The sequence below is a fragment of the Hirundo rustica genome, chromosome 12 (assembly GCF_015227805.2).
Source record: "Hirundo rustica isolate bHirRus1 chromosome 12, bHirRus1.pri.v3, whole genome shotgun sequence".
Lineage (NCBI taxonomy): Eukaryota > Metazoa > Chordata > Aves > Passeriformes > Hirundinidae > Hirundo > Hirundo rustica.
In genome coordinates, this window is record NC_053461.1 from 3866572 (window position 1) to 3887266 (window position 20695).

Here is a 20695-nt window from a genome sequence, read left to right on the forward strand (position 1 = left end):
TTCTGCGTGTGTCCCCAAGCGCCGCGGGGCTCCAGCGCCGTCTCTCCGCCGCTAGCGTATGGCCAGGAGGCTGCCCTGCCCTTGCGTGCACCCTGCCCCTCCCTTGCCCCCCGCTCCTCCCCTGCCCGCCTCCTGCCCGCTGCTGCCGGCGGGGCGGAGCGCAGCGCGGCGGGCGGAGCGGGGCCGGGCGGGCAGCGCCGGCGGCAGCAGCGCCGAGGTAGGGCCGGGGGCGGCGGGGGGCTGAGCGGCGGAGCCGGGCAGCAGCGCCCAGCACCCCGCGGGTGGGTGCCCCGGTGCCTTCGCCCCGCTTAAGCCCGGGCCAAGGTACCCTGCACCCCTCCGCGCCCCCCTTGCACCCCTCCTGTACTCCCCTGCGCTCCCTTGCCGCGCTGTTCTGCACCCCTAACCATGGTATCTTGCACCCCCTGCGCTCCTAACCACAGTATCCAGTGCCCTTCTGCCCGTGCTACGCCGGCACCCCAATAACGCAGCTGCTGCAGCCCTAACCTCGGTGCCCTGCCTGCCCTCTGCTTCACCCCGTACCCCTCCAGCCCTACCCGCGGGAGCCTGCGCTGCCCGCTGCTCTAACCACGGTGTCCGTGCATCCCAGCTGCAGTACCTCTGCACCCCCTGCCTGCACCCCAGCCATGGTACCCCTAACCACAGTCCCACTGCACCCCTCATAGCCTCTCTGCACCTCCCGCTCCCATTTCCTCCCCAGTATTTGCCTTAATCTCTCCTGCTGAACCCCCGTGTGCCCCTGAGTACCCCACATCCTCCTGCTCACCACAGCCGCCCAACTTCCATCAAACAGCTCCCACAGTAGCCTGTCACCCTAATGTGGTCCCCCAGTCCCTCTATCCTCTGTTAACCCTTCATTTCCCTTCACCACCCCCATTTCTCTGCACCCCCAGAGCCTTTCCTTGCAGCTCTCCTGCCCCCTTTCCCTACTTGCACTCCCTTAGACCAGCATCCCGTCTTCCCTGCCTGCGTCCACCAGCATTCCCACAAACCTCTAACCCCTGGCTAATCCCAACTACCATGTCTCTCTACCCAACATACCCTTCTTCCCCTTTATCCTTCTTCATACTCCCTCACCTAGTTGCCTCCCTTTCCTCCCAGCTAGCCCTTCCCTGGATTTCATCCCTTCCCCGGGCATCATAGCCTGTCCTGGCTCTGTGCTTGGGGCAGGAACCTGTGTTTTGGGGGAAGAAGGACAGGACGGTGTGGGGGTCACACCCTATCCTGCCCTGTACCCAAGTTGGGGGGGATTTCTCCCATGGTGGCAGTGTCCCAGGAGTCCCACGGGGAGACCTTTGCCCCATCTCCCTTTGGTTTCTATGACGACCGAGCATGCCAGCGGACTTTGGAGGGGCCGGTGGGTGATTAACCATCTTGCAGCTCTTTCCCCAGAGCTTTGCAGCCCTGGTCCCAGACATGGCACCCGGGAAGCCTGGGAAGAGCACGGGGGCCTCAGAGAACCCCTCGGTTACGCTTTTCCGGGAGTACCTGCGGATTGACACTGTCCACCCTAAACCTGACTATGGTGAGGATGGGGGACAGGACGGGGAGCCATGTGGGGATCGGGTAACGCGGCTTTGCAGCTCTGATCTTTGGACCCAGGTGCCCAAGTCCTGTGCTGTGGCTGTTTTGATGGTGGTGTTAAGGAGCGAACTCCTTTGTGCCTTATCTCTGCCGGTGCCTTTAGTTGGGGCAGGGACGTCTCAAGTGCCCTCAGAGCTGCTGTTTGCTTCTTCTAGCCCTGTGCCCCTTGCTCCGCTTTCCATGCTGCCCTGGCTCGGGGGTGGGTCATCTTGTGTGTAGATCTCCTTCTGACAACATTTATGTCTTCCCAATAAAGTACATTTTATTGGTGAGGAGCTCCCTAAACTCCACTGGAGAACAGCCTCCCTGAACTCACCCCCATTCAATTTTTATTTTTTTTTTCATATTTCCCAAGTCAGCCCAAAGGGATGGTGATAAGCTGCTCCCATCCCTGTTCATGGCCACTTCTTGTGTCCAGGACCTGCAGCATCTGTGTCTCTTGTCACCCCTTTCCTTGGTCAGGGAGCCTTGGGGTCCCTGGGGGTTCACAGTGAGAGACCCCAGTGTAACTCTGGCCATCCCCACTCTTCTCCAGATGCAGCTGTCCGGTTTCTGGAGCGTGTTGGCACCGACCTGGGCTTGGCCTGCCAAAAAGTGGAGGTGAGCAAGCTGAGAAGCTGCCTTCAGTCTGTCCACCCACCCATCCATCTATCCACCTGTGCTTGGGTCCTTAGTGACCAAGATGTTCCTGTGTCTCACCCAGAGCTAGAGAGGAGTGAATCCCCTCTGCCTGTAATCCTCTGCTGACCTGAGCCCTTCCTTAAGCCAGTATTCCGGCTGCTCCCTGCTGACCTTTGCAGCTGCCTGTGCTGTGATTAGCTGGGTACCTGGCAGTGTCACGTTGGCTGGGGCCATCCTTCCTGCTGGGCACCTGCTGTCCTGGGAGACTCCTGGGCAGCAGGGGAAGATGCTGGGTTTGTCTTCCCTCCTCTGATTTGCAGCTGTGTTTGGCACCTGCAGCCGGGCTCTGTCTGGCTGTGGAGGTTCAGGCAGACCTGCTGGAGAAAGGGGTGGCAGGTGGCATCCAGAAACTTTTCCCAAGCTGATGCTTTTTGGCTCCAGCCTGCTGGTCCAAGCCTTTCTGTCCTCATCCTGGACCTTGGTGACATCCTGCCTTCCTCCCCCAGGTGTGCCAGGGCCGTGTGGTGCTGATCCTGACCTGGCAGGGCACGAACCCCCGCCTGCGCTCCATCCTTCTCAACTCCCACACCGACGTCGTGCCTGTCTTCGAGGTGCTGGGACGGGCTGAGGGGTGGGAAGGGCATGGAGAGGAGGACGGGCTGGATGGGATCCCATGCCCTCTGTGCTCCTCTGCCATCGTGGACGCTCCTCCCTGCAGGAGCACTGGACCTACCCACCCTTTGAGGCAGTTAAAGACTCGCAAGGCAACATCTACGCCCGGGGTGCCCAGGATATGAAGTGTGTCTCCATCCAGTGAGTGAAGGGCTCTGCACCTGCTGGGTGAGCACGGTGCTGGTGGTGTCTCTGAGGGATGCAGGACAGGATGCCGCTCTCCCCAAGGTCCCTGGGGCCAGAGGTGCCACTGCTTGACCTGCCCTGGGGTGGCTCAGAGCACACAAGCCCCTCTCCTCCACGATGACCGTACACCACCTTCCCTTGCAAGGTATCTTGAGGCCATCCGGAGGCTGAAGACAGAAGGGAAGTCTTTTGCCCGCACCATCCACCTCACCTTTGTGCCTGGTGAGTCCCCGGGCTGCCAGCCCCTCTCAGGAGCAACAGAAGGGGCTGGCAGCTGGCTGCTGCTCTGGAGTCTCCCATGGCAGCCAGGCACCACCCAGCCAGGCTCCCCAGATTCTGACCTCCCCTAGCTCAAGGCTGGAGAGGGTTCCATGTCCAAGGACAGCAGGTGTGCTGATGGCATCCAGGCTGGCATGGAAGGAGGACTAGGGCTGGTGGGCTGGGGGATGCCCCAGTTCCTTCCTCCATGCCAGGCTCTCCCCCACAGATGAGGAGGTGGGCGGACACAAGGGCATGGAGATGTTCGTGCAGCGGCCTGAGTTCAAAGCACTCAACGTGGGCTTTGCCATGGATGAGGGTGAGTAGTGGCAGGGCTGGCACAGGGACGTGTCGCCTCTTAGCACGCACTCCTCTTGGCATCACTCCTCAGGCACCAGCATCCCACATGCTTCCAGGGACCCCTTGGGAGATCATTCCCGTGGGCAGTGACCCACACGGTGCCAGTCTGGAGGAAAATGCTTCCAGGACAGAGCAGATGGGGCACGTCATGGTATCCCCATGCCCCCCTGACTCCTGTCTGTGTCCACCACAGGCCTGGCCAGCCCATCTGACACCTTCAGTGTCTTCTATGGCGAGAGGAGCCCATGGTGTGAGTATCTGTGTGTCCACTGCCCTGCCCCTGGCTCTCCTGGGCTCTGGGGCACTGATGCTATCCCAGGCTTTCTGCTCAACCCTTCCCTCTATGCCTACTGCTGCAGGGATAAAGGTGAAGTGCATGGGCAGCCCCGGCCATGGGTCCCGCTTCATCAGCAACACGGCAGCTGAGAAGATGGTAAGAGAGGGGTACCCCCTGTGCACCCCTCGTGCCAGCCCTGGGCTGCCAGGCACTGCCCGTGGGGCTGGTCCTCACCTGCTGCCCTTCCCTCCCCAGCACAAAGTCATCAACTCCTTCCTGGCCTTCAGGGAGAGCGAGAAGCAGAGGTAGGAGATGGGCAGCAGGATGGCAGTGGCTTACTCAGTCCCTGGAGGGGCCCTTTGGGATCCCGAGCCAAGCTGCGATCTGGTGCTGCTGCCCTGTGCTCATTTCCCCATTTTGGGTGACGGGAGGGTAGGGAAGCACTTCTGCCCAGGTGGCAGATGGTGACTGTCCCTTGCATCCCCCAAGGCTCAAGTCCGACTCAAGGCTGACCCTCGGGGATGTCACCTCTCTCAACATGACCATGCTGGAGGGGGGTGTCTCCTTCAACGTGGTGCCCTCTGAGATGGCTGCCAGCTTCGACATCCGCATCCCACCCACTGTGGACCTGAAGGTGGGCACCGTGCCAGCCCCACCCAGGAGAGGAGTGGGACGAGGGTACCCTGCTCACACCCCTCCTCTGGTCTCTGCCCCAGGCCTTTGAGGAACAGGTGGCCACGTGGTGCCGTGGTGCCGGGGATGGTGTCACCTATGAGTTCCACCAGGTGAGGGATCTCAGCCACCTGGGCGTATCGTGCCTGTCCCTCCCCTGCCAAGTGCCACCCCCTGCCCCTTCATCTGCCCTCTGCCTCTTGTCAGAAATGCATGGACCAACACATCACCTCCACTGAGGAGTCAGACCCATGGTGGAAGGCCTTCAGTGGGGTCTGTAGGGACATGTAAGTAGTGTCCCCAGGAAGGACAGGACCCTGGCAGGGACGTCCTGTGGTGGAAACCAGGTGGCCCCTGGGAATCTCAGGGGGTCATGTCAGGGGCTGGGATGGGGAGCTATGTGATTTGCCAAAGCATCTCCCTGTTGCCCCCCAAAAGGGATGGGATGGAGCGTCCTGCAGGGCTGAGGGATGTCCTGGCACAGTCTCTTTGCCCGTGGGGTGTGAGTAGGACAGGGGCCTCGGCTGGCCCTGTGTCCATGCTGACACAGGGTCTCTCTTGTCAGGAAGCTGCAGCTCAAGCTTGAGATCTTCCCGGCTGCCACCGACAGCCGCTACATCCGAGCGGTGAGTGTGATGGCAGCCTGCCACAGGTCCCTCGCCTGGCGTGAGACCTGCAGCCCGAAGCAGGAGCTGCGTCCAGGTGAAAGGGAGCGTGTGGTGCCCATGCCAGCTCTGAGCTCGCTCTGTGTCTCCCCATCTTCAGGCAGGACACCCTGCTATTGGCTTTTCACCCATGAACCGCACCCCGGTGCTGCTCCACGACCACAACGAGTTCCTGAACGAGCAAGTCTTCCTGCGGGGCATCGAGATCTATGCCTGCCTCCTGACTGCCCTGGCCTCGGTGCCCCCGCTGCCCGCCGAGCGCTGAGTGCCCGGCGAGGGGCAGGAAGGGGGTGCGGAGCAGAGAGACCCAAGGCTTTAAAAAGAGGGGCAGGGGCTGGGCACAGCCAATACCTGCCAGCGTGCTGGGGGTGTAGATGTCACCATGCCACGTTGACTATGTTCAGGGCTGGCCTGATGGTGACACCCACGGGGTTGTGTCCCCCTTGGCCAGGTGCCAGTAGAGCCTTCATGTCCAGGTGCCTCCAGCCTTTCCTGGTGGTGTCAGTGCCTCCCCCGTCCCTGCGCCATCTCTGGCTGCACTGGCTGGGTGGTGAAGGGCTGGCCAGTGCCCCACTCTGCCTCCCCATGCCTTGTCCTGCCTCCCTGCCCACTTGCTGGGGGAGTTGGGGCCAGTGCTGTCCACCTTCCCTATCAATAAATCTTGGTAAGCACAGCCTGGAGCAGGGTGGTCCTTCTGTCTGTCTGTCCGTCCGTCCGTCCATGATGGTGCTGCCCACCGGGTCTCACCCAGGCACCCCAGATTTCCTCGTGCAGTGCAATTTGCTGGGGTGCTTCTCCTCCCCTGGGCTCATTGCCTGGATGACAGCAGTGCAGGCAGGATCCTGCCCGGGCAGGCTGAGGGGCCTCTGCTCCCGATCAGCCTCAGGAGAAGGGTGCTGGGATTCATCCTGCTCCTCCCCTCCCTCCGTCCTTCCCTCCCTCCAGAGCTTCTGCCGCTTCCACAGCCCCTCTGCTCAGGGCAGGCAGTGTGCAGGTCTGGGCAGGCACCTCTGCTTACCTGCCAGAGCTGCCGTCGGCTGCGTCTCCTCCTCGCTCGTTCCCAGCCCTGTGTGGCTCCCCAGCACCCCGGAGCGTGGGATCTGTCCCAGCCATGTGGTTTCTTGGGGAAACCGAGGGCCCGCCGAGCGAATTGGGGTGGTTTTACACTGCTCGGGACACTTCCAGAGCCGCTCTATTACAAAAGGTATGGGGTGAGCCAGGGGCCCCCAGCCTTCTGACCTCTGTTTTAATTAAGAAAGCTGCTGGAACCCTTGGGGGGCTGGGGATAATGAGGCTGCCCCGTGCCGGGCGGGAGAAGAGATGAGGCTGGTGGTGATGAAGCCCTGAGGGAGAAGCCATCGGCTCCTCCGCTCCTTCCCCTCCATCCAGTGCAGGGATGGGGTTGGATGTGGGACACACCTGCCGTGCGATGAGGCTCCCAAGGGAAGCCAGAATCCCAGTGGATTCCCTGCGGTCTCATATAAGCACATCCCGTGACCCAGCAGCCCTGGGGGAGGACGGCACGGGAGTGGTGTGGGTACCATGGGGTCCTTGCCGGCCAGGATCCTTGCCCGGGGTGTTGGCGCCCTTGCAGGCAGGCAGCGCTGCATCCCCTGCCCTGTCGGCGTGCCAGGGCTGCGTGCGGCACCCTATGCCCACCTCGACCCGAACATCCCCTTCCCCAGCTGGCTGCTGCGCCCAGGAGGCCCGGCACTGAGATGGGACGTGACAGCGGTGCGCTCGCTGGTGCTTGGAGGTCACACCACGCTGAGCGTCCTTCTCGGGGGGCGAGCCTGCTCGCCCTGTCCTATTCCTCCAGGAGGGCACGGCTGGGGGACCAGAGCTTCCGTCCCTCGGCCCCATCCTCAGGGATGAGCCAGAGGTGCTGGCAGGGTCACGGCTGCGGAAGGGGACTGCAGTAACCTCTAGAGCGTTGCTGGCAGGGGACCCCTGGGGGTGTGCGGAGTTCTCAGGGTCCCCCCGGGAGATGGAGCCGTCCCCCCGCGCATCCCCGCCGCCCAGGGCTGGGGTATGGCGGGGCCGGGCCGGGGCGGGCCGGGGCGGGCCGGGGGCGGTCGGATGCCGGCCCCATAAAAGCTCGGTGCCACCGACGGCCGGGGGCGCGGCGGCGGCGGGATGCGGGCGGCCGTGGCGGTGTCGCTGTCGCTGTGCTGGCTCTGGGCGGCGGGGCACAGCCTGCCCCGGCTCCGCTTGTCCTACCGCGGTGAGCCGGGCCGGGGGCACCTGCTGCGGGACGGGGGAGGGCTGGCCACGGAGAGGTGACCTCGGGGTCCCCCCTGGGGGAGCCTCAGCTGCGGGCGCCGCAGCCGAAGTGCGGGGTGGTTTTTGGTGCGGTTGGTGGGCACATTGTGCTGGGGGCTCGGGCTGGGCTGGGGTTTCGGTGCGTGGCTGCCCGGCACTCTCCGCTCCCCACGCGGGACGTAGGGAACCCCCGAGGAGGAGAGGAGGGAAGAGAGGAGCCCGGGTGACGGGGTCAGGGGATGTGTCGCTTCCCTTGGGGGATCGTCTCCCACGCGGAGTGCGGGGAAACTGAGGCGCGGCGGTGTTCTGGCCCCGGCACGCTTTGGCCGGTGTGCCGGGTGGGTGCTGCGGTGCGTGGGTGGTCCCGCGGCGTGGAGGGTGCTCGGCATCCTGCCCTGGGCCGGCTGGGGGGGTCCCGGGCTGCGCCCTCCGAGCCCCGTGGCGCTGGGTGCGGGTGCTGGGGTGCCGGGGCCCCTCGGGGGCTGCGGGGGCAGTGCTCGGTTTTAATTAAAACTCTCCTTGTGATCCTGCTCTGGCTCGCCGCATCCCCCGCTCTGCCAACCTAATCCATGGGCTGCTCCAGCCGAACTTGACAGAGCCTGGGGCGCCCCGAGCTCCTCTCAAAGCAATGAACCCGCTCTAAAAAAAAATCAGCATAAAATCATAAAATAAATTGCATAATGGGTATTTTCCCCCTTCCTTAACAGAAGGGAGAAAGACCCGGGCAGTCCAGCACTTCCAGAGCCTCGGGAGCTGCAGTGCCAGGGAAAGTCTGCTCCTTTGCTGCCTGGGCCAGGGGATCCCGGGTGTGGCTGCAGCCCTTCCTCTGTCCTGGGGCACAGCAGGTGACCCCAGGGGCTGCCTCTGTTGAACGGGAAACTGAGGCACGCAGTGCCCCGATCCCCTTATCGTGGGAGCCCGGGATGGCTCGTGGCTCTGCCCGGTGATGCGATCCGGTGTCCTCAGGCAGGGCTTGGCAGCAGGCTGAGGGGATTTGGGGTCTCAGTAGAGGTGAATCGTGGGGCTTAGGGTCTGGCTCAGTGTCTGATCCACTCCAGCACAAAGTCCAGCCGTGCGGGGCCGTTTCCCAGGTGCGAGGAGCTGCCCGGGGCGGGGTGGAAGCTCCTCAGCCTCCCACGGGGAGCGAGCCACCTTTGGAAGCTTTTTAAATTTTTTTTTTCCCCCTTAAGCTGATTAATCTATTCGTCTTCCAAATTGGAAACAGAAAGTGAAATTTCCCATGAAACAAATTCTGACACCGCCTTCTCCCCAGGGTAAGAGAAAAAAGAAAAAAGAAAAAGAAAAAAAAAATTTTTCAATTAAAGACATTAGAGCCTCTGAAATTTAAAGCGTGGTGGGCCGAAGCTCTGTTTGTACAGAGCTCCTCGACCTAGGCTCTGCCTGGCTGGTGGCTCTGGCTGCGAGGTGACTTTGGGGTGACAGGGACAGGCGTTGTGCCGTGGGTGCAGAGCTGGCCGTGCACCCAGCTCTCCCTCACACTTCAAGCCGCTCTTTCCCTTTTGTTTCGACTTCCAGCAGCGGCTCACGTAAGAGGGGAACGAGCATTTTGCTGTTTCCCCAGAAGCATTGCCCGGTGCTCTTCGCCGTCCCTGCCCAGGGATCCCCAGCTGGGGGGTGGCTCCCGTGGGAGCCCCACCCTGGGGTAAAGGTGTCCCAGGGATGGATGGGGCACGGCAAAGGGCTGTTCCCTGGGGAGCTGAAGAGGAAGGCGCCCTGAGCCAGTGTAACCCGAGGCGCAGGAGGAATCCGCCGGGTCTGGGGGAGAAGGGGAAGCCTTGCCTGAAACAATGAAAGGAGCCTGCCGACTTTGCCAGTGTTGTTTTGAGCTGGGAAAATATTATTGCTTGGGCAAGAATAGAAGGAGCTGACAGCATTTTCCTGGGCTGGACGCGGCGATACGGACGGACCTGATGCTGGGAGGACACAGGGAGGAGGGTACCAGACGGGGAGGGGCCGCCACCGCCTGGAGCCAGCTCTGCTTGCGAGCACAGTGGTCTTTCCGATGAGGATGGAGCCGCTGGGACTATTCCCTCCGTGCCACTGGCACCACCACTTCGGGCACTGGGGCTGCCCTTGGGCAGGGACAGGGGGTGTGAATGGGTGAAGGTGTCTGTTGTCCCCTGCTGGGGATGGACTTGTCTCCCTTGCAGGGCCTAGAAGAGGCATTTCCCTCCAGGATGGGGCACTGTGTCGCTGGCCACCTCCTTGCTGGAAGTGACAAATGTCCCCCCAGCAAAAGCAGGACTTGGTACCCCTGTGTCCTGACCTGTGGTGACTGGATTTGTCCCAGCAGCACCTCCCCTCTCACGGGGATGTGTGGGAGATGCCGGGGCTGGGTCTTTCCCTGGGGTCAGCAGCAGTGGCTGGCAGTCTTCCGGGCTGGAGGGGGTTTGGGGACAGAGCTGTGCTCATCAATGGTGCTTTGTCCTCCTTCTCTATCTGGCAGGCACAGTGGCCTGGCCTGGGGTTGGGATGGGTTTTCAGAGCCCCATGAAGCTGAGCCATACCCTCTGGCTGCTGTGGCAGCTGTGTGGGCGCCACTGTGCCGACTTAATGACCCTTAAAGTAATTTCCCACTGGAAACCAATCCAGCCACTGCCCCTGTGTCATCGTCACTGTGAGGGTCCCCTTGGCACCCCACGAGATTCAGGCTTGGACTTGCTCTGGGGGCTTTGGCTGTCAGACCCTGTTGCTTTAGGATGTGATGTCCATCCCAGGGATGCAGCCTGTCCATCCCTAGGATGCCCCCATGCTGGTGCCTCTCCCCAAGTGCCTTGTCTGTGCCATGGAGGAAGCTTTCCTGTCCGTGAGTTCTGGTGGCAGTGGCAGCAGCGGGCTTTGTGTGGCAGTTTCCCCATGGCACTGGCTGTGTGCCTGCTATTGTGTCCTTGGCTGGCACCCAGCAGGGACAGGACCTGCCTTCTGCCCACCCCGCGTTCAGTCTCGCCACCGCCCCAGCTCTGCGTGAGCCCTGGGGCTGATGGCACAGCCCAGCTTGCTGGGGCATGGCCGCAGCAGGAGCCTGGGGTGGTTTGGCCAAACCTTGCTGGGGGTGGCAACCTTGCCTAGGACCCTGCTGCTTGTTGGCTCTGCAGCTTTGTCCTTGGCTGGTGGGGAGAAGAGCACTCCAGGCAGGTTGAGGCTGGGATGTCCATGCCTCCAAGAAGGGATGGAGACAGATGCTGCAGTCTGGAGTGGCTCTGAGCAGCTTTACTGACTCCAGGACAACTCCATAACACTCAGAAGCAGCGGCTCAGAGGAGCCCTTGGGGCTGGGATGGCTTCTGCTGATGCTTTCATCTCTTCTTGGCAGAGCTTTTAGGCACCAACCGCTCCGTCCTCTTCTTTGGCCACCGCGGCTTCCTGGGCTTCCGCTCGCTCTACCTGGATGAGTACCGTGACCGGCTCTTCATCGGGGGGAAGGATGTGCTCTACTCCCTACTCCTGGACGGGGCCAGTGCAGATGCCAAGGAGGTGAGCAGGGTGCTGCTGAGCATCCTGGGGTGTCTGTCCCCACCCTGGCCTCCTGTGGACCTGTCGGTGCCCAACGGAGCTGGGCAAAGTCATTCTGAAACAAGGCCTGCCCTGGGGACTGCCTCGTGTCAAGTGCCTCGAAATGATTCTGTAAACTTGTACTGCCTGGCAAGGGCAGGCTGGCTGTGGTGGCTGGAGGGAAATTAGCTGGCAATTAGTCATGATCATCAGCCTAGGAGACTGGTGGTGCAGCTCACCAGTGATTCCTGGGTACCGAGCATTGTTTTTGACATCACTCTTCTAAAAAACTGCCATGGGGAGTGCTGGGCATCCCCTTCACAGGCCAAATATTCAGCTGAAACCTGCAGAGACAAAGAGCTAAAGGGATCCATCACTGTAAGAAGTTGTGCCAGGCTTCACCTGGCAAAGTCCCCAGATCTCTCCTGGTTCCTTGGTGGGAGAGGCGATGGAAGAGAATGATGGTGCTGGGTGATGGCTCCCCTCCTTTACACCCTCTCCACTTTGACTTTTTGTTTTTCAAACGCGGCTCTGGGCTGTTTCTAGCTGAAGAAAGAGGAGGAGGAAATGAAGTGCCCCTTGGTGTGCTGGGTCACTGCGCTGGGGTCAAGGGCTCGTGTACCCAAGCTGCGCTTGGTCCGAGAGCTGCTAAAGGCTGTGGGGGACATCGTGACCACCCCAAACCCAGCCCAGCTGCGGGCTGTGACTGCCAGGATGCTTCTCCCCAGGAGGAAGGGTCCTGCTTGGGGTTGTAGGGTGGGAGTCCTGGGCTGGGTGGGCTCCAGGGAGCTGTGGTCCCTCTCTCCATCCCCTTGCCATTGGCAGCCTGGGGATGTGGATTTGCATGGCTGGGTCCTTGCTGTGTCCCCATCCCTGCTCCAACGGACCCTTTGTGTTCCAGGTCTATTGGCCACCCCGCCCTGGGCAGACGGAGGAGTGTTTTCAGAAGGGGAAGGACCCGGGGGTGAGTCTCTCTCCATGTGTGCTCTGCTCTGGGCTGGGGGTTCCCTTGTGCCAGATGGCTCCCCCCATGTTGGGATGGCCCTGGGGCTCAGGGGCCAGTTAATCCTGGTGCAAGTGGGAAACTGAGGCTGGGAGTCTGTGGCCAATCCTGGCCACGCAAGAGCCTTGCTCCAGGCTCTGGAAACTCTGTCTCAGTTGCTCTGCTCAGCCCTGTGGCCACAGAATGGTGGGCAGTGTGTCCCAATGTGGCTGCATGTGCAGGCAGGGATAGCTGGGCTCTGGGACCAGAGCTTGGAGGGACCGAAACCCCCATGCTGTGCTCCAGACCCCAGCAACACTGCCTGGCCCATCCTGGCTGTCCCCAATGGTGGGAAATCTGTAACTGGCTCAGGTTTGGTGACCTTGTTCCCGAATCCTTACCCCTCTTTGCATCCCCCTGCCCTGAAATGAAACAGGACTGTGACGGGGAGAAAGTCCCCAAGGCTCCCCTGGCCCAGACAAATTGCTCCCAGGAGTCCCTGTTCTGCTGTCTGTGTTTATTTTACCAGCTCTCACCGACAGATCCAAGCCAGGGCAGGCTCAACGTTTTATTTTTCTTGAACATATATTTTTTTTCACTTGCTATTTTAGAGGCTCTTTGCAAAGGGAAAATAAACAGCAGGAGGCTGGGAACCCCCGGGGCGGCTCGGCAGCGGCGTTCCCAGCAGATGAGGGGCCTCCAATCCCGCTGTGGAGGGAACAATGGAGGGCAGGCAGGGCTGGAGCTGGCCAGGGGGAGCTGCCAAGCTAATGGTGGAGAAGGATGGGAGCCCTTTTCCAATGGGAACTGCCAGGAGAGGATGCACAAAGTCAGAGGTGGCAGGTCTCCAGCCCTGGATGTGTCATTGCTGCCGTCCCCCAGAGAAGGGGACAATTCCAGACAGCAGCGACCAGGGCTGTTCTGGAGGCAGCCCAGGATGCCTGTGGGTCTCTGTCTCCACTGTTTCCTCCTTTTGTTTCATCCCTGGCGTAAGCAGGAACACGATGGGGAAGGATGTCCCTGTATCAGGTCACGTCCTGGGCGCCAGGGGTTTGGAGCTTGCAGGGCAGGTGATGTTGCTCCCCTGGCTAGCATGGAATGTGTGCACAGGAGCCCGTGGGCAGGAGATGCCCAGGTGGCAACTGGATCCCCTGGGATGCTCTTGGCAGCAGAGGACCAGTAAAAAGCTCTGTCATTTTGCTGTGGGCTGGGGTCCACCCAGATGAAGTCCCTGTCAGTGGGCACAAGCTGCCACCCCAGATCCCTGGCACCAGGCTGGAGGCAGGGAGCCTGGGTGGAGCCCAGGGAGCCAGGGCTGGGGCTCATCCACTGTCGTAGGGCCCCAGGCAGAAGCAGGGAGCTGGGGGTGAGAAAAGCACCAATTCTTGGTGACTCTTCCTCTCCTCTGCTGTCCCCCCAGACTGACTGTGCCAACTATGTCCGTGTGCTGCATCCCTACAACCGGACACACTTGCTGGCCTGCGGGACAGGCGCCTTCCACCCCATGTGCACCTTCATCTACGTGGGGCACCGTGGCGAGGTAGGGCAGCATCCCCAGCAGGACACCCCTGGAATGTAGGTCCCCATTGCCTGTCTCTCCTCTGAGAGGCCTTGGGACTGCAAGGGGACACGGGATGTGTAGCTTGCTCTAACGTGAATAACTGGTGGGGTGAGTGTCAGGAACCAGCTCCCTGCTGTCCCTTTGTCTTTCTGCTACCCCCTCTCCAGCTTTCCCACCTGTCTGGCCTGGGATCCCTTTTATAGACATGTCCCCAGGGGCTGGTGTCCTGCCAGGGGCTGAGGTGGGGGTGGTATTTTTTTCCTCTCCCAGCTCACTGCTTGTAAATCACTTGGCTGTAGTGGAATGGCAGGACACCCCTCAGAGCCCTCCCCACAGCCTGGCCCTGTCTGGGCAGCAGCAGCAGCCCTGTCTCCGTACCATGGTGACTCTGACCAGGCAGGCAGGCAAGCAACGGGGCTGGTGACTCCTCTTCAGCTGCTGCGCACCCTCGTGGGATCAGTCTTGCCCAAAAAAACATGCATCCTGCTTCCAGCTGGTCCTTTGGGTGCACTGAGTGAGGTGCAAGTGGGGCAGGGAGCAGAGGTGGCCCCTGCACGTCCAGGCACAGCCCAGGGCTCACCTGCCTGCTCCTCTCCCCAGCACACCTTCAGCCTGGACCCTGCCCGCGTGGAGACCGGCCGGGGCAGGTGCCCGCACGAGCCCAGCCGTGCTTTCGCCAGCACCGTCATCGGTGGGTTGTGTTCCTCAGGATCTGAGACCCCTGGGGGTGTGTCCCAGGGATGGTCCCCGTGCCAGCCAGCTGGCTGTGGTGTTTTTGCAGGTGGGGAGCTGTATGCTGGCCTCACTGCAGATTTCCTGGGACGCGATCCCGGCGTTTTCCGCAGCATGGGGACCCGCCCCGCCCTGCGCACAGAGGTGGACCAGCGCTTGCTCAACGGTAACAGCTTCCCTCTGCCCCTCCATTTCCCCCAGCAGGGCTAATGCTGGGGACCATGAACCTTGTGGTAGCCAGAGCATCTGTTGCTGTGGTGCAGCATCCCCCATGCCAGCTAAGAGCAGGGAAAGGCACCAGGGCAGCAAGGTCTGGGGGTGGCCCTGGCTGGCATCCAGCTCCAGCGTGGGCTGGGGGTCTGGGAGTGGGAGCTGCACCCTCTCTCCCCACCTGACATGGCTGGCTCTTGCTTGTAGATCCCAAATTTGTGGCAGCCCACTTGATCCCAGACAATGATGACCGGGACAATAACAAAGCCTATTTCTTCTTCACGGAGAAGGTGGTGGAGGCAGACAGCAAGGAGCACACCATCGTCAGCCGCGTGGGGCGCGTCTGCGTGGTAAGATGCTGGCGGGGACCGTGGGGGACGGGGATGCACGAAGTCACAGCAGTGGCCCTGATACTCCCTGTCCCTGCAGAATGATGTTGGTGGCCAGAGGGTGCTGGTCAACAAGTGGAGTACCTTCAACAAGGCCCGGCTGGTGTGCTCAGTCCCCGGCCCTGGTGGCATCGACACCTACTTTGATGAGCTGGGTAAGGCGTGCATGTATCACTGGAGCTAGTCAGTTGGTGGCTACTCACTTAGCTGGATTCCAGGAAAAACCCCATGCTTTCATTTCCAGAGGATGTCTTCTTGCTGAGGACGAAGGATGGGAAGAGCCCGGAGATCTATGCCCTTTTCAGCACTGTCAGGTGGGTGGTGCAGCTCCGGCCTCTGGGGACAGGCAGCTGCAGCTGCCCGTGACCTGCCCTGTCACTGTCACCGAGGGTTGCTGGCTGCTCCCCTGCTCTGCTCGGGGCTGTCGGTGTTCCCACTGCCAGCAGTGCCAAGCACGGCTCTGCTCAACCCGCTCTCCGTCCCACTGCAGCCACGTTTTCCGGGGCTCTGCTGTCTGTGTGTACCGCATGGCCGACATCCGCGACGTCTTCAACGGGCCCTTTGCCCACCGAGAGAGCCCCCAGCACCAGTGGGCTGCCTACGAGGGCAGGGTGCCCTACCCACGGCCGGGCGTGGTAAGCGACTCCCTGGATCTCCAGGTCACCTCTGCTCCTCCAGCTGCTCTTCTGGGGTGGTGATGGAGCCACCCCCCATCTTCTGACCTGCTGGAGAGGTCAGCTGGTGGTCTGCCAAGGTCTGGCAAAGATGGATTCCAAACTGGAAGGCAGAGAGGGACCCGAGACAGCTCTGGGCGGCGATGGAAGGGGAAGGAGTGATGGCTGCTGGGGTGGCTAGGCTGAGCTGGTCCCCTTTTGTGCCTGCAGTGTCCCAGCAAGACCACCAACCAGCCCCGGCAGCAGTACGGCACCACCAAGGACTTCCCCGACGAGGTGCTGCACTTTGCCCGCGCTCACCCCCTCATGCACAAGCCCGTGTACCCCCGGCACCGCCGGCCCCTCCTCGTGAAGACAGACCTGCCCCACCGGCTGCGCCAGCTCGTGGTGGACAGGGTGGAGGCCGAGGACGGGCAGCACGACATCCTCTTCCTTGGCACAGGTGAGCAGCGGGAGCAGAGTGCAGGCAGGAGCTGCAGAGCTGGGGGTCCCAGTGGGCATTCCCCTGCGCTGTGTGGTGCAGGGTGCTCACACGTCCGTCCTCCTTGGCCCCCAGATGCTGGCTCGGTGCTGAAGGTGGTGGTCACGCAGAAGACGAGCTCAGCCACGACTGAAGAAGTCATTCTGGAGGAGCTGCAGGTTTTTAAGGTGACATTTACTGCCCCACTTGCAAGGGGGGAGCAGTGGGGTGGGCTCAGGTTGAGGGCACGCGTGGTGTTGGAGGCTCAGGGCTGTCACTGTGTTGTTCGTCTCTGGAAGGTGTGAGGGTTGTGAGCGCAGAGGGTGGCTGGGGGTATTTTCACCCTCCCCAAAACATTCCTGATGCTCTGCCAAGCCCTGGTGGCTCTAAATGAGCTGGGCTGTCTGTGGTGAGGATTATGCCAGCCCGATGTCCATTCCCCTCCCCTACAGATGCCTGTGCCGATCACCCAGATGGAGATCTCCGTCAAGCGTGTGAGTACAGACACGGCTCAGCCATGGGGCTGGGGACGGGGCAGGTGACCAGCTGCGGTCACCAGCCTCTTAAAGCCATGTGATGCTTGCCCTGGGGTGTCCTGACTGGGTCTCCAGGTGCCAAGCCCATGGGGGTTGCCAACATCACCGCCTTGGTGCTGTTCCCCCAGCAAACGCTCTACGTGGGCTCCAGTCTCGCGGTGGCCCAGGTACGGCTGCACCAGTGTGAGTCCTACGGGACTGCCTGTGCCGAGTGCTGCCTGGCCAGGGATCCCTACTGTGCCTGGGATGGCACTGCCTGCACCCACGCCCAGCCCTCCAGCAAGCACCGCCATCGCCGCCAGGATGCCCGCCACAGCAACCCTGCACACCAGTGTCTGGACCAGAACCTGACCGGTGAGAGACTGGGGGGACTGCAGGGCTGAGGGTCTCCTCCAGGTGCTCCAAGATGTCCTGACATGCACAGCCCTAGCACACAGAGGGGCTTGTACCCATTCCACGTGGGCACCCTCACCTGCCCATCTCGTAGGACAGGGCATGCCCCAAGAGAAGGTGGGTGCTGCTGCGGCTGGGTCTGGCCTCTGGGAGAGAAGGGGATGAAGCCACACGGTGGCCAAGGGGGGCTGACACCTGAACAGGTGGAAGCCTGGCTCTGCCCTCCGCGTGAGCCTGTGCCTGTCTTTTCCCTAGTGGATGATTTTGAGAGCATTGAGGAGAAGGTGCTTTACGGGGCAGAGGACAACAGCACCTTCCTGGAGTGCGTGCCCCGGTCCCCGCAGGCCAGCGTGCAGTGGTTTGTCCAGAGGCCCCCTGACGAGCAGCGGGACGAGGTGAGCCTCCCTTGCACCTGCTCCCCTTGTGGGGACACGGGAGGGATGTGGGGCCAGACCTGGACCCCCCCCACAACCTCACGGTGGCCGACAGGTGAAGACGGACGAGCGGATCCTGCAGATGGAGCACGGGCTGCTTTTCCGCAAGCTGCACCGGCACGACGCCGGCATCTACTACTGCAAAACGCTGGAGCACGGCTTCACCCAGATGGTGGCCAAGACCACCCTGGAGGTGATCCCCAGCGAGCAGCTGGCACACACCTTCCCCCGGGGCCGAGGGGACAAGGTCCCACACCTGCTCTGCCCCGATCCCCGGCTGGTGCCACAGGCTCCCAAAACCTGGTTCAAGGACATCATGCACCTCATCAGCTCCCACAACCCTCGGCGAGTGGAGGAGTACTGCGCCCGCCTCTGGTGCAGCAGCCGCCCTCACCACCGCAAGAGCAAACTGGCCCAGGCCAAGCTGGTCCTGGCTGGTGTGGACGTGGCCAAGAAAGGACGGACAGCCAAACCCCACAGCGAGAGGAACCGTGTGCCCCGGCAAGCACCGCCCACTTAGAGAGGGCAGGGTCATGGACGTGGGGCAGCCCTGGGCACGTACCAGCTCCCTGTGCTGCTGGTGGCCCCGGGGGCCTCTTGGCCTGCTGCGTGGCTTGCAGTGCTGCCAGCCTGCTCCCCCTGGCCCGAGTGGATGGGCAAGTTCCCGTCACCCTCAGCGGTGGCAGGGCCACCCCACAAACAGGTGGTGAGGTGGGACTCGTTGGCCCCCGTTGCTCTTGCAGGTGATGTAGCAGGTGGGGGCCGTAGTCCCTGGGTGGGCTGGGGCACAGTGGCACAGTGCCACCCAGGCCATGCTGTCACCCAGATGCTGGCTGGATCCCTCATGAATACTGGGGCCGCGTGTGGTGCCATGGGGAGTGGCTGATGGCTCCAGGCTCCCTCCACAGCAGCACAGAGCCTGGGGAAGATGATGCCTGCTCGTGTGGGGGGGAAAGCCAGCATCATCCCAAAAAGCCTCTGTGTGCAGGAGGAGCCCTGTCACCAGCTGTGCCTGGGGAGCTGGAGCTGTGCCGTGCCATCCAGGATGTATCTCAGGGGACAGCACTACTTCCTACCTTCCCTTGGCCCTGGGACACATTCAGCAGTGCCAGCCTGTTTCTGGGTGCAGCTCCCCACCTCCCCTGTCCGCCCCACAGCCAGTTTTATGGGACAAAAGCAAACAGCTGCGGGCAGGTTAGACCTGCTCCTGGGTAAACACTGGGAGAGGCGCTAATGCCACCGCTGTCGCTGTGCCCAGGTGGGAGCAGGGACGGGCAGAAGGCAGCCCCAGCAGAGTTTGGGGGGCTGCACCACAGCTGGGGTGGTTTCTGCTGGTTGGTGGTCCCGCAGGGCTGCGTGGGACATGGCTGGTTTGGGTGGGCTCCTGCTGCCTGGTGGAGCTAAACCAGCACCCAGGGCCTCCCCCAAACGCAGGGGTTGGGGGTAGGTGCATGGAGGGCACCTCCAGGCTGCCTGCAAGGTGTTCCTTGCTTTCCTCATCCAGCATGAGCTCACTCACAGTCAGCCCCAGGTGATAAAGATCTGCCCCTTCCTGAGGCAGGGCAGCCCCACACAATGGTGTGAACTGCAGCCCCGCCGGGACAGGCATTGTTCAGAGCTGGAGGAACGGGAAAGAAAAATAATAATAATAATAATAATTTAAAGGCCCTAAATAGCTCACACAAAGCCAGTCGTGATGTCATCTCTCCCCCCTGGGTGCGTTTGTGCTGCAGCAGCGGCTCCCCGGGAGCAAAGTCCCTCAGCAGCACTGCCCCACACCACGGAGACTGGCGGGGGGTCCTGGCCCCCTTCTCCAGCGCCCTGTCCCACCTCTCCTGCAAGCTCTGTGTGTCTCCTGGGATGGGAGAGCTGTGCTGGGGCTGGTAGGCTGGGACATGTCCTGCAGGGAGGGGAGTGCTGCTGGTAGAGCTGATTTATGGGGCCAGACGGGAGGCAAGCACGTGGATTTGGATGATCGCAGGCCTGGGGGGCACAGGAGAACAACAGCCAACAAGCAGAGACAAGGAGGAACCTGGGTGGGAAGCCAGAAATGAGACAGGAGTCTGACTCCTCAGGGCTTGGATTAAACAGCTCTGCAGGGCCTGCACTGACCCGTGCTGGAACGCCTGCACCCTTCTGCCTCCGAGTGACCCCTGTGCTCCACAGGGCAGGCACTGGGCTGCCCATTTTGGGGGGAGGCAGCAAAAGGAGTCCTGAGGGCTCTGCTGCGCATGGGACCTGGCCCTGAGGTGAACTGTGACAGGCTGGAGGTGGCACCAGAGCCAGCAATGCTTCAAACTGAGCAGGAATGGAGACCAGAAGCAAACAGTCCCCCAAAGAGTCCCCCCTTTTGGGGTGACTGTTTGTCCCTGCTCCCAGTAAAGCTCTGAGGTGGCTGAATCTGGTCCTTCTGGGAAGATTTACCACTAAAGCTGGAACAGGAAAGATTTTGTCAGGGCTGCACACAGCATTCTGCAGGCCTCCAGCCTTGTCTCTGGTGAGTACCAGCCAACTGAGGCAACCTGTGTCCCTAGAAACTTCCACGGGCTGAACAACCACAAACACACCCTCATGCACCTGCGGGGTGGAAGGAGACACCATCCCTGGGCAGATCCAGCGCTGTGCACCTCAGCTTCTGCAAAGGGGAGTGAGTCCTACCTGGGCTTGGCACTGTCCCAGGGGCAGGAGTGGCGTGAGGGGACACTTGGGGCTGGGGCGTGCGTGGGAACAGCCAAAGAACAAAGCCATGGAGGGAGGGACCGGCCCAGCCGCCTGTCCCACTCCTATTTTTATCCCACTTCCTAAGGAAGTGCAGCGCAGGAGCACACGCTCGCCCTGGGAACCTTCCCACCTCCGAGGCGGCCAAAGTGGAGCTGGTGGCCAGGCCAGGGCTGGCCCCAGCCTCGCCAGCAGCCCTCACACCTCCACACACTATCACAGAATTGACTGGGTTGGAAGAGACCCCCGAGACATCGAGTGCAACCACGACCCAACACCAGCACGGCGCTGAGTGCCACATCCAGCCTTTCCCTGAACGCCTCCAGGGACAGTGACTCCACATCTCCTCGGGCAGCCCATTCCAGTGTCTGATCACCCTCGCTGTGAAGAAATTCTTCCTAACGCCCAACACGAACCTCCCCTGGTGCAGTTTAAGACTGTGTCCCTCTCATCCTGTCCTTAGTTGCTTGGAGGAGAGGCTGGGCAGTGCAGCCCCTCACTGCAGCCCCTCATCAA

The 20695-nt window shown here is 61.8% G+C and overlaps 2 protein-coding genes across 4 annotated transcripts; both read left to right on the plus strand.

Moving 5' to 3' along the window:
- Positions 1–162: 162 nt before the first annotated feature.
- ACY1 (aminoacylase 1) lies at positions 163–5982 on the plus strand. 2 transcript variants are annotated; one of them, XM_040076136.2, is made up of 15 exons: positions 163–217; positions 1402–1546; positions 2141–2205; positions 2733–2837; positions 2945–3039; positions 3230–3306; positions 3572–3661; positions 3896–3952; positions 4062–4135; positions 4235–4284; positions 4469–4613; positions 4696–4764; positions 4859–4938; positions 5217–5277; positions 5417–5982. In XM_040076136.2, the coding sequence occupies exons 2-15, from the start codon at positions 1438–1440 to the stop codon at positions 5579–5581; spliced, it is 1242 nt and encodes a 413-aa protein (XP_039932070.1). In that variant the 5' UTR covers positions 163–217; positions 1402–1437; the 3' UTR covers positions 5582–5982. The 2 variants fall into 2 exon arrangements, with proteins under 2 accessions (XP_039932070.1, XP_039932071.1); XM_040076137.2 differs by having other exon boundaries at positions 179–217; positions 1414–1546.
- A 1470-nt stretch (positions 5983–7452) lies between these two features.
- SEMA3G (semaphorin 3G) lies at positions 7453–19554 on the plus strand. Of its 2 annotated transcripts, XM_040076291.1 has the most exons (16): positions 7453–7540; positions 10912–11072; positions 11992–12054; positions 13493–13612; positions 14234–14324; positions 14415–14531; positions 14783–14925; positions 15005–15119; positions 15209–15278; positions 15455–15599; positions 15849–16080; positions 16195–16286; positions 16551–16592; positions 16763–16988; positions 17283–17422; positions 17517–19554. In XM_040076291.1, the coding sequence occupies exons 1-16, from the start codon at positions 7453–7455 to the stop codon at positions 17979–17981; spliced, it is 2310 nt and encodes a 769-aa protein (XP_039932225.1). In that variant the 3' UTR covers positions 17982–19554. The 2 variants fall into 2 exon arrangements, with proteins under 2 accessions (XP_039932225.1, XP_039932226.1); XM_040076292.2 differs by lacking the exons at positions 7453–7540; positions 10912–11072 and having other exon boundaries at positions 11996–12054; positions 14866–14925.
- Positions 19555–20695: the final 1141 nt, after the last annotated feature.